General features: G+C 36.2%; 2 protein-coding genes across 3 annotated transcripts; both read left to right on the forward strand.

Annotated features, from left to right (window-relative positions):
• Window positions 1-115: 115 nt before the first annotated feature.
• On the forward strand, window positions 116-10342 carry LOC127436865 (T-complex protein 11-like protein 2). 2 transcript variants are annotated; one of them, XM_051691321.1, is made up of 10 exons: window positions 116-270; window positions 3127-3310; window positions 4665-4797; window positions 5319-5439; window positions 5530-5753; window positions 5910-6046; window positions 6398-6582; window positions 7442-7623; window positions 7763-7935; window positions 8905-10342. In XM_051691321.1, exons 2-10 carry the CDS (start codon window positions 3139-3141, stop codon window positions 9174-9176), a joined length of 1599 nt encoding a protein of 532 aa, XP_051547281.1. In that variant the 5' UTR covers window positions 116-270; window positions 3127-3138; the 3' UTR covers window positions 9177-10342. The 2 variants fall into 2 exon arrangements, with proteins under 2 accessions (XP_051547281.1, XP_051547283.1); XM_051691323.1 differs by having other exon boundaries at window positions 121-270; window positions 3130-3310.
• A 1154-nt stretch (window positions 10343-11496) lies between these two features.
• On the forward strand, window positions 11497-12623 carry LOC127436694 (short transmembrane mitochondrial protein 1). The gene is made up of 3 exons (XM_051690997.1): window positions 11497-11668; window positions 11949-12002; window positions 12163-12623. The coding sequence occupies exons 1-3, from the start codon at window positions 11654-11656 to the stop codon at window positions 12232-12234; spliced, it is 141 nt and encodes a 46-aa protein (XP_051546957.1). The 5' UTR covers window positions 11497-11653; the 3' UTR covers window positions 12235-12623.
• The last annotated feature ends 2360 nt before the right edge of the window (window positions 12624-14983 follow it).

Consider the following 14983-nt stretch of genomic DNA (forward strand, 5'->3'; position numbering starts at 1 on the left):
TTAATTTAACTTCCCGACAATTGTGTATTAATGTCACGCCTGTGCCCTTGCATCCTCGGTCGAAGACAAAGTATGGGAACCCCTCTAGCTGCGTAATAATAAACCCTCCCGCTTCGCAAAACACTGCAACCCAAGTGATATTTAAAGAGCCTTTTAAAGTCCCAATGTACTGCTGGTGAAGGAGTGTCGATACATTTCTCCTGCAAATCGAGAAAATCTCAATTGTTCCCTGTTGTTTGCCAGGTCTCCTTTCTCGGGGACTTGACTCAGGTAACTGTTACATAATTTTATTCGTCAGTTCTTTCAGGTGTTTATATTTGTGGTATTTCTAATGCCTCGGGAAATTCACAGAGCTAGACAATGGTTACAATACTGACTCAATGGATTACTAAGGAATTAGTTAATCAAGCGTAACTAACCCTCGTTGGAAAATGAAGTCGGACACATACAGGATGTCTCGCGAGCTGTGCATTCAAGCGAAGACGACTGTATATCACTATCAGATGGCCATGCATTCACTGTCGTATTTAATATTTATTTTAGATTTTAAAGTGTGTTTAATAATTTCACCCACTATTTCGCTCCTGTTTGAAAGGCTGGGGTTGCCTGATATGGAAAGTCTAGTTCCGTCGCTCTGCTGTTTTGACAGTTTACTCGTATTTTGTCCTTGTTTGTGTGCTGAAGATAAGGTCACGTGTACCTATCAGAAGCCCTTGTGAAGAGCAGCTGGGCGCAGTGTCGACTACTAGCGTACTGCATACTACGTAGTGTACACTTTTTTTGTTAAGTAGTATGTGAAGCAGTATGTAATGATAAATGTTTTAACGTTGACATGTTTATTTCAGCAAGTGGCATACAGTTATTTTGGAAATAAACAACTTTTCTTTTTTGTATTTTTAATCAAAATGTTCAAATATGTCTTAACTCCTCTTATTTTAAAGTCAAGAATATGTTAAAATTGTGGTTAACATAGCTACCTGTTCATTTGTCACATTGGAAATGGAATGTGATTCTGTATTCCTCGAAGTATGCAGTTTGTTGAATACTTCACATCAAGTACATGTTGTCATTTAAAGGTGTATTCTGTATTATTTTTTTTTTCCTCATTAAAAAGTTGTACTCCTTAAGAAATTAACTGTAATTTCAAAACTTATAAAATCATGAGCTCTCACATGAGATGACAAATCCAGTAATATCAGTAACCTCATAAAAGCTGTTTATTCTACATGGAGAGGGTCCCCTCATGTGGGCTGCCATTTTAGAATCACATGACCAGCCAAATACTATGCGCTTTATATCAGTAACCGCCCTGTTATTGGGCACTTTCACTCATGGATTATATTAATCATGGCTAACTGTGAATAGTGCATTTCTACAAAAGCCTCTTTAAAGAGGTCATGACATGGAGAATTCAATTTTCCTTGATCTTTTGACATATAAGAAGTTATTGTACTATAAAAAACATACTGTAATATTTAGAACTCAAAACTTTCTCCTCACTGCAAAAAGAGCATTTGTTGAAACTGAGCTGCCAAAACAACTCGTTCCTCCACACTGTGATGTCATACGGTGGTGGATATTTGCATCTGACCACCTCCACAACAACACATCAACACCTACTTTACCTTATTATCACTTCCGTAGCCCTGCCCAGTAGTGTTGAGCAGTGAGATGGCAAGAGGAGAAAGTCAATCATAACAGTGGGTATTTACTGTCAAGTCTAAAATGAGAAGCAGCACAGATACTAAGCGTTTCTGACAGAGGGTCAAAATGAGGGTGGAAAATATATATCTGCTTTTGTGAAAAAAAACTTTTAATATTTTAAGTGAACCTTAATGAACATATAAAAATAATTAAAAAGGGCATGTCATGACCCCTTTAAATGAAAGTTTGAATCATGCTGTATCCATGTATATTTCCAAGATGACATGAATAAAAAAATGACTGAGTGCACCTTAGAGCAAAAGGGGGACATACCACACCAATGCATGTACATTTTTCTATTAAACATTTCACTTTCATACAGATGATATTATTTGTAATAAAAACATTATTAAATTTGAAAATTGCAAAACAGAAAATGTACTGTACATACTGCATACTGCAGATGCGGTATGGTAGTACACGATTCCAAACATATCCCTTGTCTCACGTTGGTACAGCATTTCCTTTTAGGGCCCAGAGCTGCATGAGCCAAAAACCAGTGTCAGCAGTGCGTCACCAGTGCCCTCCCCTCACGCACGGGTGACTGTTTAAACCCGATTGAGAATTTGCATGGCAGGGCAGCCCAGGGGGTTTCTATTTCCACCATGAGTTGCAGAACTGGCTCATTACATGAGGAGGTCTCAGTGTTTTTTTTTTTTTTGGCCTAAAATAGACACTCTTTTGGGTGTGCTAAGAATGGAAAGGCTAGAACAGATTATGTCACTGGTGTTTCTATTATAACAGATTAGCCATTAATCCACAGTAGATAAACCTGATATTACAATGGAGTTAAATAAACAAGCTGTTTTGTCAGTTTGAATAATTTTATCTTGCATAATAGGTGGGATTAGTCAGAAATTTGAGTCTTGATGAGCAACTAATTTTTCCACATAACATCTGAAAGTCATTGTTAAATGCATTTTGTGATGATGAGTCATCTTTTGCTTGAGCTGAATAAGATGAAAAGACAGGCAGACAAAGTCCGTTACATCAGGTAACAGGTTTGTAATGGAGCCTATAAAGGCAGCAGGGTGTAACTAGATAGGTTTGCTCATAAATACCACACTGTTATCAATGGTTATCTGTTACCCAAGAGACGGCATCACTCAACGTCTGCATAACATTTAAAATACAATGTCCCTTTATGGGTCACATGAATATCACTGAGCCTTTTTGTTGCCTCTTTATTTGCATTTGCCTTTGCAAACCGCTTTCCTTGGTCATGTCAGTTAAGCTTTATGTATTTGTGGAATTTTCCAACATTGAAAGTGTGCCATCACTTTTATAGTTGTAGTTTTTCCATTGCTGTTATAAGAGATTGCCCTAATTCCCATTCTAGAATTAATTTGTCCCAAAGGAATCTTAGCCACAATCTGACAAATTGCGGACACTCTTAACATTCAACTCACCTTTAACTCCCAGCAGCTGCTCACAATGCCACTGAACGATGAACGTCCCACCTCCACGTCTACGGTGTCCAGCGAGGATCAGAACAGTGACACCGAGTCATCGGAAAGGTGTGACAGTTTGACCTTGTCCAGCGATGTGGACTGTTCTCGCCAGAGCTTCACCAGCGATTCTTCCAGCAAACACAACTCTCCTTCCTGTAAGTGTTCTGCCAACACATAAACACAGACACATACTCTCACAAAGGCACAGAAAGAGTTTTGCTATTCAAATGGTATTTGTGTAGATCTGATGTTTTTACACTAAATTCATCACAGAAATTCAATTGACACTCATTCTTTCTTTATGTAATATCTATTTCTATATAATTTTATTTAATAAATGTACTGTACTGTATGTAATTATGACATTTAATCAGTGTTAACAATTTAAAAGAGGTTCTCATGGTGGTAACATGCTCATTTAAAGCTTAAGTGTGATATTTTTGCACCAAACTGATTCAAGAAAACTCCCCCTGTCTTCCATTGGTTGTACAAACAGATAGTCCTGCACTGTATTTACAAACTCAATTTTGCTGTGTCGGTCCAGATGGGCAGCTCAAACAAACATTTTATGTTTTGATAGTGCCACAGCGTTACACGTTTTGGCGAAATCAACCAACAAATGGCTTACTTATAGATGATTCTGCATATTAAGCTAATCAGCTTTAAAGGGATAGTTCACCCAAAAATGAAAATTTTTCAGCATTTATTCACCCTCATGCCATCCCAAATGTGTATGATTTTCTTTCCTCTGCAGAACACAAACATAGACCTTTAGAAGAATATCTCAGCTCTGTAGGTCCGTACAATGCAAGTGGATGGTGGCCAGAACTTTGAAGCTCCACAAAGCATATAAAAGTAATCCATACAGCTCCAGTTGTTTAATCTATATCTTCTGAAACAATATGATAGGTGTGGGTGGGAAACAGATCAATATTTACATCAATTTGTACTATAAATCTCCACTTTCACGTTCTAATTATAATTTCTAATAAATCTGGTGATTCACATTCTTTATGCATATCGCCACCTACTGGGCAGGGAGGAGAGTTTATAGTAAAAAAGGACTTAAATATTGGCCTGTTTCTCACCCACCCCTATCATATCGCTTCAGAAAAGATGAATGGATAAGACTTCACTGGAATATTATGGATCACTTTTATGCTGTCTTTATGTGCTTTTTGGAGATTCAAAGTTCTGGCCACCATTCACTTGCACTGTATGGATCTACAGAGCTGAGATAAAATCTTAATTTATGTTATGCAGAAGAAAGAAAGTCATTCACTTCTGGGATGGCATGAGGGTGAGTAAACGGTGAGAGAATTTTCATTTGTGGGTGAACTATTCCTTTAAGCAAAAAGGAACTTTTAGAGTGACCCACTAAGATTTACCTGTTATCAAGTTGCAGGATTAAAATTCAGACCCCTGAATGCAGATTAATAGTGAAGGTCAGAACACCTAATAAGTCTAATGTTTTAACATGTACAAATCTGTATTGCCATGTGTTTTCAGGCAGCCCACCTAAAACCCTCACGCTTGATGAGGTTATGGCCTCAGCCCGGGACCTGTCCAATCTGAGTCTGGCTCATGAGATTGTAGTCAACCGCAACTTCCACCTAGAGCCCCCAGAACTACCTCAGAATAGGTACTAGACTATTTATAACTACCGTCTCCTGATCTGATTGGTCCCACTTTCCTTGATAACAGTGCTTATGACTATATACATGGGGTTTGAGAAAATGTACTCATATACAATATTATTAATTTAAATACAGTATATAAAGTCAAAACACTGATGCATTCTTTTAGCCGTTACGTATTTTGTTCTGACATCTGTGCAGAATTAAAGTGCCCTAATTTGTGTTTTGATCTCAACATTACAGTGTTAATGTAATAATAATAATGTATATAATAATGATATTTATATTAGACTGATACAAACAGTAAAGTATCCCAGTGTTGTTATAGTTAATATCAGCACTCTTGGATTGCCGCTTGTCCAATCAGATTAGAGGACCTGAACTAATGATCCCTACAGTGAGCCCCCTCCCCATATTCTCATAATTAAGGCGTGCAGGCTTGGAATCTTTAGTCACAGGTTGTGTAAATTCATAAAAATCATAACATTGAATCTCAATCTCTCAATATCCTTTGTTTTACCACTAGCTTGGAGAAAAGAGTGAAAGATATGGTGCACAAGGCCTTCTGGGATTGTCTTGAATCAGAGCTGAATGACAACCCCCCTGAGTATGATTATGCCATCAAACTTCTGGAAGAGATTAGAGATGTACGTCACATCTTAATCTTATTTAACCATGATGAAAATGCACATGAAATGACACCTATTTATTATTCATTCTTTGTTTTCTTATCAAAGATCCTGATTTCCTTCCTGAACCCTGGGGCGAACCGCCTCCGTACTCAGATCATGGAGGTGTTGGACATGGACCTGATACGGCAGCAGGCTGATAACAATGCGGTTGATATCCAGGGCCTTGCTTCTTACATCATCAATACTATGGGCAAGTTCTGCGCACCTGTCCGCGACAATGAAATCAAGAAACTCAAGGAGAACTCGGGCAACGTTGTGACGGTATTCAAGTATGTCGAAGAATTTGTTTGAAGAAGAATATTAGGTTTATTTTTGTATAATGTTGTAGAACTAGGCATGACATAATAACATGACAAATAGTTGCCAAGCATGCATTTGCCTGAAACAAATAACTGAGTTCCAAATGGTAACTTATGTTGGATCAGGGAGATCTTCCGAGTTCTGGACCTGATGAAAATGGACATGGTGAATTTTACTATCCAGAACCTCAGGCCAGAGCTGCAGAGGCAGTCAGTAGAGTATGAGCGAGCCAAATTCCAAAGCATTCTGGAAAAAACTCCTAGTAAGTAATTTCAAGTACCATAAATATGTTAGATGCATAGATTCACACATTGCAAACAGAATTGGGTGAAATCGCTTGAAGTTGATTATATGAAGTGTTTCTTTCTGCCTTAAAGGGTTAGTTCACCCAAAAAAAATTAATATTCTCCGTGGAACACAAAACGATATGGTATGCAGTATGTTAGTCTCAGTCACCATTCACTTTCATTGAATCTTTTTCCATATAATGAAAGTTGACTGAGGCAGTCATCCTGTCTAACATCTCTTTTTGTGTTCCACAAACAAAAATCATATTAAAGTGTCTTTAGATATATATAGTATAACTTTAGATATAATGTAAATTTGCATGCAGATGCTCTGAATCACACAACTGAGTGGATCAAAGGATCAATAGAGGAGGCCACCCGTATCATGCCCCCAGCAAAGAGCAGCGATTCTGGGCAGAGCGGCAAATCCTTACCAGGGCCCATGTTGCTTCTAAATGTTGCCTACCTTAGACTGCTCACCTGGGACAAGAGCAATGGCCCTCTACCTGAGGTTAGAGTTACTCGCGCACACACACACAACGATAACTCTTATACAGTGTCCTAACCAGCCGCGACCGAGACAAGCAACAAGGCATTTTGATGATCACTTGATTTCTATTTCTGTGGCATTGAGCTGGGTAACACCAGCCTCTTCTCCACATAACTGTATACATCAAATATATTTTGTTTTGCTGTGATTGTGTCACGTTGGGCAACAGTTTCACAGTAAGTGTGAAAAGAGAAATTACTTGTCGCTGGAAACTTTTCACATCGCGCGTGGTTAAGACTATATTGCAAGTTTTCATACTCATAATCTATGCTTTGGTAAATGGCTGCATTTTGAGGCGTGCATCTTTTTTTGTTTTTTCTCCTCTTTTTCTCCCCAATTTGGAATGCCCAATTCTCAATGCGCTCTAAGTCCTCATGGTGGCATAGTGACTCGCCTCAATCCGGGTGGCGGAGGACGAATCTCAGTTGCCTCCGCGTCTGAGACTGTCAATCCGCGCATTTTATCACGTGACTTGTTGAACTCGTTACCGCGGAGACATAGCACATGTGGAGGCTTCACGCTATTCTCCACGGCATCCACGCACAACTCACCACGTGCCCCACCGAGAGCGAGAACCGCATTATAGCAACCACGAGGAGGTTAACCCAACATGACTCTGCCCACCCTAGCAACCAGGCCAACTGGTTGCTTAGGAAGCCTGAATGGAGTCAATCAGCACGCCATGGATTCAAACTTGCGACTCCAGTTGTGGTAGTCAGCGTCTTTACTTGCTGAGCTACCCAGGCCCCCCGAGGTGTGCATATTTGAGTGTTTTTATGATTTAACAGTCTCTCTTTTCTTTTTCTTTTTATACTTGTAGACTTTGATGACTGATGAAGTGAGGTTGCAAGAGTTGCAGAGGTCTCTTCAGCTGTACCAAGCTGTGGCATCTGTTCTGCTTATAGTCTACAGCTCAATTGGAGAGGCCATGTCAGGCCTGCCTGCTCTTGTTGAGCGACTTAAGAAGATGACAGCAGTATTGCTCGAGGGCATGCATAGTTTGTGAGTCCGACGTGTGTCCTTCCCAAAATACTACTCAGGCTAATACATGCAACACATGCATACTTGTGCATAACCTAATACAAATAATTGCAGTATAAATTAATGTTCCCCCCCTTCCTTTTGGATGCCTGACATACAGAGATTTCAACCTGACTGAAGCTCTTGGTAATGTCAGTGATCAGATCTGCTGTGAGGTCAACAAATCTCTGACCGAAAGAAATTTCCCAGCTCTCCCTGCCGAACTGCAAGCTACTTTGAAAGGCCAGATCTGTGACATCACCCAGCGGAACAACCCAATACATACTCTTGTTGGTAAGGAAAATGCATCAAACTCTTTAAAACCTTTGTTTTGTTCTTAAAAGAGCTGCTTTTGTTTAAAGAGACATCTAGAAACTCTTTGGTGGAGGAAAAGAGCGTTCTGGTGTGGATGAGAGGTGTACATGAAAACGTATTAGTGTGGAGGTGGCCTAAGGGGACATCTAGAATGCGTTCTTGTGCTAGAAAAGCTAGATACAAAGCAACAAACAGAACCAAATGCAGCAGTCCCAAAAATGTGGAATTTTCATGCCATCTTAAAACGTGGTGCTCTTGTGCAAGATGCTGAAAAAACAGTGAGACACAGTGTAATGGTCAGACATCCAGCTACCGCATATGTGCTGTACATACAAAAAAACGGTGCGGACAGACGCACAACACATTCAGAGTGAACGACATCTAAGGCACCATCAACACACTCTGAAATATACTGTATATAATTATAATCATATATATAATTATTACAGCATTGATTTTCAGCCTTTTTGACTCCATGGCCTCCCACTGTCCAAGACAATATTTGAAGGCCCCCCTTTATTAATTTTGTGATTCCAGAAGTTTCAAGAACTGTATGTTCTTCAATAAAAACTTGTGATTTTTTTTTATTTTTTATTTACTATTTTAAGATTGATTATAGCAAGTTCTGTAGAGTATTATATCATAGGCGAACTTATTTTAAATAATTCTAATTCATCTTGAGCCCCCCTTGAAAGTTTTCAGCCCTGGTTGAGAACCACTGTATTAGTGTTGCATTATTGAAATAATTTTTGAGTCAAGTTTCCGAGCTATTTATGACAGAGTTTGTATCTACGTAAAGAGTTCCAAATCAGTCACGGAGTTTCTGTTTCAGTTAGGATTCTGCCAATGAAGGCAGCTGCCTATGTACGTAGTAGGCAGTGAGGCAGCTCACTATGTTTTGTAACATATCCACTGTCTAATTTTTAACACACCTCTGCTGTCCCACAGAAACAAGGACACAGATGTACTTCAAAGTGGTCCTCGCTTCTGCCAACTCAAACAGTACCCCACCCCCCGTACCGCCAGGGTTGGGCCTGATTCAGCCAGAGCTCATGGCAATGGGGCTCAGTTTTGTCAACCTTGTCAACTACAACAAACAGGTTTACAGTCCTTTCTATGTCAGCATCCTGAAGAATATACTGTTAATGGATTCAACAGGGGCGACTCGACAAAATGGAAACAAACAGGGTCCACCAACCAGCTCACTAGAGTCCAAATAGATGAAGTGTTGTTCACTGCCTCCAGCTTTGAGGAGGTGCCGTTGACATAGACATTTCACTTGAGTGTTAAGTAATTAAAGATAAGGAATCATCTGTAAAGTTTCAAATTACCAGTGGAGTTCAGTGGAATTACTGCAGTACGAAAAAGATGGAAGAACAACTATGTGCTATGGTGCTTAAACTTGAGAAATTATAAGATATGGGAAGGTTTCGTTGTTGTTCATTATGTTACAAAGAAACTATGTTCCTTCCCAAGTTATATTTTTAGTGTCTCCCTAAATGTGGTTTTCACTTGACAGTGTTGCTGCAATGGAAATGTAGTCATTTACATACAGTATAATAAAATAATGTTATTTAACAAATATTGTTTTGGTGCAAGGCTAATTGTTTTCTTTACATACAGATTTTAAAATCATAGCCAAACTAGGCAAATATATTTACATAGATCCTTTAAAGAAATTTTAGGATATGTATTTGCTTGGTCTACTAAGAGATACCAGTGTGTGTGTTATCCCACGCTGATTTCCTGATGTTATCAGAGCAAATGAAAATACATTGGTAACAAAGTGAAATTATACTTTGTTTGAAATAAAAATTTTGAAAGTATTGTTACATTTGTTAGCTGTATTTATACTTGGAAACTTGGAAAAAATGTTGTCTGAATTTCTAATTCTGGGGGATAAAATGTATCAATATTGTTAAATTTGATTTTGGTCCTGGTAGTGTCTTTTTTTTTTTTTAGGTTTACAACTGCATGATCATTTGTTTTCCTTTTTTTATCCATTAGAAAGCAAACGTAGGGTTCATTTTGTATGATGTATGTTATTGTGCTTTGGTTACAGGCATGTTTGTTTTATTACAGTTGAAATTTAAGTCTTTATATGTGTTTGTGTTCTTGCTTAGAATTTTGATTCTGTTTTACATTTAGGTCATGCCAAACAACATAATCAAGACTATTGATTTTTTTTTTTTTTTTTTCTTCATTCTCTTTGTGAAGGAAGCCATGTATTTTATATATATATATATATATATATATATATATATAAAATATTATGTTTTTTCACCCTTACAGACCTTCAATATATGTATTGTTTGTTTTCCGGACATTTGTACGAACAACAAAAATATAATATGTAGTGTGACAAGCATAAAAAAAAAAATAAAGAATGAAAATGTTATGTTGAGTCAAGTCATTTTTATTTGTATTGTGCTTTTCACAATACACATTGTTTCAAAGCAGCTTTACAGAAACTTATGCTGTAATGTCTTACGACATCTGACTGGGTAGCTAGATTTTAAAATCAATATATTGATTACAGTGATGCATTACAACAACATGAACATATAGTACTGTGAGACATTATACTAACAATACTGTTTTGTAGCCTAACAAAAATGCATCGGATGTGTAACCTGTAGAGTCCCCAAAACTCATAGCAACACTTGTTTGGTGTCAAATTGTACAGTTTGTCAGTATAGAATGACTATATCTCATTTCAGTATGGGGTTTTTGAATCAGAACCTTGCCTGTATCTAATGAATGCTTTACTATACAAAGTGAAATCTCAATTTATCTAACAAACATTGCATGTATATTGCATATATGCCCCCTCCTCTCAGAAGTAAAGGAATATTCTGAGTTCAGTACATAATGGCATAAAATTCAATGCCATAATATTGATTACCACAAAAATTAATTTAGACTCATCTTTCCTTTTCTTTAAAAAAATAATAAAATAATAAAAAATCTGGGTTTCAGTGAGGCACTTACAATGGAGGTGAATGGGGCCAGTCCATAAACATAAAAAAAAAACTTACAAATATAGCCTCAAGATGTAAACAATATTCATGTTAACATGATTCTAGTGTGATAAAATCGCTTACTAAATGTTCTGTGTAAAGTTATATCCATGCGTACAACTTTGTTGCTATGACGACTTAACACCTAATCACTCTTAACCCTAAAACGACAGTAAAAACGACTATTTAAAGAACTTAACAGCTCAGATAATACACACGTTTTAACACAATTATTGTGAGTACTTTTATAAAATTCTAAGTTTCACATGTCTTCTTTTAAACCGTCCAAAAATTGGCCCCATTCACTTCACATTACACATTGTAAGTGTTTCACGGTAACCTCCATTTTTGCTATTTTTTTACTGTATTTTATTTTTTTATTTTTTTAAGAAAAGGAGGGATGAGTCGAAATATTTTTTGTGGTATTCAACATTATGCCACAAATGCTGTCGACAGAACTAAACTTGTACTATTGGACCCGGAATACTCCTTCAAAGACTTTTATTTTGCACGAATACTACTTCCGGTTTCTTGTTTTCATGCGGATGACAAATGATACTAGTTGAAGGCTAACCGTGTTAAACCAGTGACAGTTACAGCTTTCGGGACCATTCTCACTTTTATTTAGCTTTTTTTTTCTTCTTTCTTTTTTTCTTCAAAATTGTAAAGCTTTAATCATGATGCAGTTTATAGTAAGTATTTTCTTTAGTTTGTGTGATGGTGATGTTCTGTTCAGACAACTTGCTAGAGAAAATTCAGTCACAGCTGTTTAAACTAATGTACTTGACTAGCAAATTAGAGAATGTAGTATTGGCTTTCTGAGTTAAAACAAATAGCATTATGTAATAGCAATATGCAATTGCAGTTAAATAGACGAATATCTATTAATAATCATAATCAGAAGAAGATTGGTGTTTTCCGTAGGTCATCTGTCATACAATTGTGCTAATAGAGCATTTCTTGTTTCCACAGCTTGGCTTCACTCTGGGAAACGTGGTTGGTATGTATCTGGCACAGAATTATGAGGTTAGAGAAATAAAATTTTTCATCTTATTAACATTTATCATAATATCAGACTTCATTAATCATAAAATAGAACAGCTATATTGTTTAGTGATCAGTGATTGTTTCTATTTGTACAGGTCATATGTAATTTGATTTATGCATATTTCTACTTGTTTTAAAGGTACCCAACATTTCAAAGAAAATCGAGGCCTTTAAAAAGGACGTGGAAGCCAAGAAGAAACCTCCAGAGTAACAAATATGAGTCACAAGTGGAAATAAGGCTCATTATGATGAACATTTTGGAACAAGGAAATATACTCCATGTTACTGTTCATAAGTATGAACAAAAGAGCCCCACAAATGCAGAGTATAATCCCAGTGTCAACAGTGCCTCAAAATCCCCATTGTGTTCAAAGTTGATGTGTTCTGCTGCGTTTTGCATTGTATTCCCTGTCCTCTTTTTCTTTCTTTTTTAAGCAGGATACATTTGTTTTACACCTGATAAAAGATATGTTTGCTGTTACCAATTGGATAATTATTTATCAGTTGAAAAACAAACAACTGTAGTACTTCATAAAAGCTTCTTAATACGATTATGTTCTAAAGGAGCAAGCTTGCACAAATAAAAATGCCAATTTTAAATTGAACAAGTTACTGTAGTCTTCATTTTCCTCTTGTCTCTTGTCATTACGAATCACAGTGTGACTCAAATTATTTTAAAATGCCTGTGTAGTATAGTACATCAGGAATAACACAAATAAACTCTGATAATTTATATTTATTTTAATTAATGTAAAATTATGTCACGCATTACATAAAAACCGGTGAAATAGCTTGAACAATATGGATGGCCAAAATACTCAATTAAATCATGAAGAAAAAAAAAATTCTTAATACATAAAATTGTTAAAATAACTATAAAATAATTGAATTAATCATTAAATCACTAAATAATTAAATATCTCTTGTATTTAATTTTAGCAATAGTTTGTGTCCATTTTCCTTTTAGCATTTTTTCTTTTTTTTTTTTATTGCCATGGAAAAACATACATAAATACAAACGTGCAAACTTAAAAGTAGTACATACAAATATAAGCGAGAAGCACCAAATATACAAATATAATGTATTACATACCAAAGTTTAACTAAATAATTTAAAGACGTAACACAGGTTTACTATCTTAAGGGCTTTGGAGTTATTTGAAGGTGAAATAGTTTGGATGTATTGCTCGATTTCTTTTTTTAAAATAATAAATAAGGGGTTTTGATGACTGAATTTACATCGATGAATGTGAAATTTGCCAAGTAGTAATAATAAATTAATAATAAAATACTCTTTTACTATACTTTAATACTTTTTTGCTTTGTTGATGCTATAGAAACCAAACAACAAATCCTTAAACAACACTGAGAAACCTTACAAAAATCTATCCAAAATAACTGATTATAAGGACAGTCCCAAAAGATATGTAGAACAGTTTCATTAGGGGCACCACAAAAAGAGCAATTTGTATCTATGCCTAATTTAAATATCTTTAAATATACTTTGGCTGGGTAAAATCTATGTAATAATTTAAACGATACTTCCCTTACTTTGTTAGTTATTATATATTTAAGAGGCAATGTCCATACTTTTTCCAATCAACATTGTTAACAAAGTTCTTCCAGAATGACACCACATATGGAATTGTTACAAGCTCCTTTTGGAAAAGAGATCTAAATCTAAAGTTACGTGAAGAAGGATGTGATTAAAAAGCACAGTTTCTCAACTGGGGTTTCGAGTGGATCTAAAGTGATAGGTGAAAAAATTGGCGATTTAACAGTCTCCCGTAGAAGCATAAGAGCTCCTTTAGGAATTGCATCCATAACAATGGAGAATTATTTAGGAGTAACTGGGAAATTAAATTTATTTAAAAACTCTGTATAGTTTAAAACAAGACCTTCTGAACTAAGTAGTTGGGAGACAGGCAAAAACAAATTTTCAAACCAATTCTTGAAAAATAAAGTTATAAAATGTCTCGGTTGTTCCAAATAAAATACCGGTGAGGGGAGAAGTTGTGTTTGAAATTGAATGACCATGCAAGTAACATTTGTTTATGGAACTTAGATAAATTGTAAGGGATTTTAGCAATATTATAGTTACAGGCCAATAAGAAGGGCAGACCACCTAACTTGGAGAAGTAGTAATTAGGCATAAAATTCCAAATTGAATTTGGATAACACATAAACTGTCTAATCCAATTGATTTTGAAAGTGTTATTTTAAGATGAAGAATCGAGAAAGTTCAGTCCCCCATATTCATTGGTGTTCATTAATACAGATTTCAGACGTAATGAGTTTTGTTTTTCCATACAAAATTAAAGAGGATTTTATCAACTGGTCTGCATGTTTCATTATCTACATACAGAGAGAGAGAGAGCAGCATAAGTAAACCTAAAGATGCCCTCAGCCTTAGCAAGCAATATTCTGCCTCTCAAGGTTAAGTCTCTCTGCAACTACAAATTGAACCTTCTTTGGGCTTTTTCTTTAACAGGGTTGAAATTCAGAACACATCTGTTATCTTGATTTATAGTAATCACAGTGCCTAAATATGTAACTTGAGGTTTAACTGGGATATTATAACGGGAAGTTGCTACACAATCCTTAATAGTCAAAAGCTCACATTTGTTTATGTTTAGATTAAGACCTGAAGCTTTAGTGAATGTTTTTATATGATCAATTGCTAGAGGGATTTGGGAAGCATCTCTTAAAAATAAGGTGTCATCCGCTAACTGACTACTAATAATCTGCCTGTCTACTACACTGATACCTCAAATACTGCTTTCACTTATAGACGTTGAAACTAACTGCACAGACAGTAGAAACAAATAGGGGGAGATGGGACAACCTTGTCTTTCTCCTCTAGACAGGTTAAATCTTGGTAAAGTGCCATTTTTTAATTTGACTGAGTAGCTACCATTATTGTAAAGGGCTTTAATTACTCTGCAGGACATATCACCAAA

Source organism: Myxocyprinus asiaticus, chromosome 47 (genome assembly GCF_019703515.2).
Source record: "Myxocyprinus asiaticus isolate MX2 ecotype Aquarium Trade chromosome 47, UBuf_Myxa_2, whole genome shotgun sequence".
NCBI classification, from domain to species: domain Eukaryota; kingdom Metazoa; phylum Chordata; class Actinopteri; order Cypriniformes; family Catostomidae; genus Myxocyprinus; species Myxocyprinus asiaticus.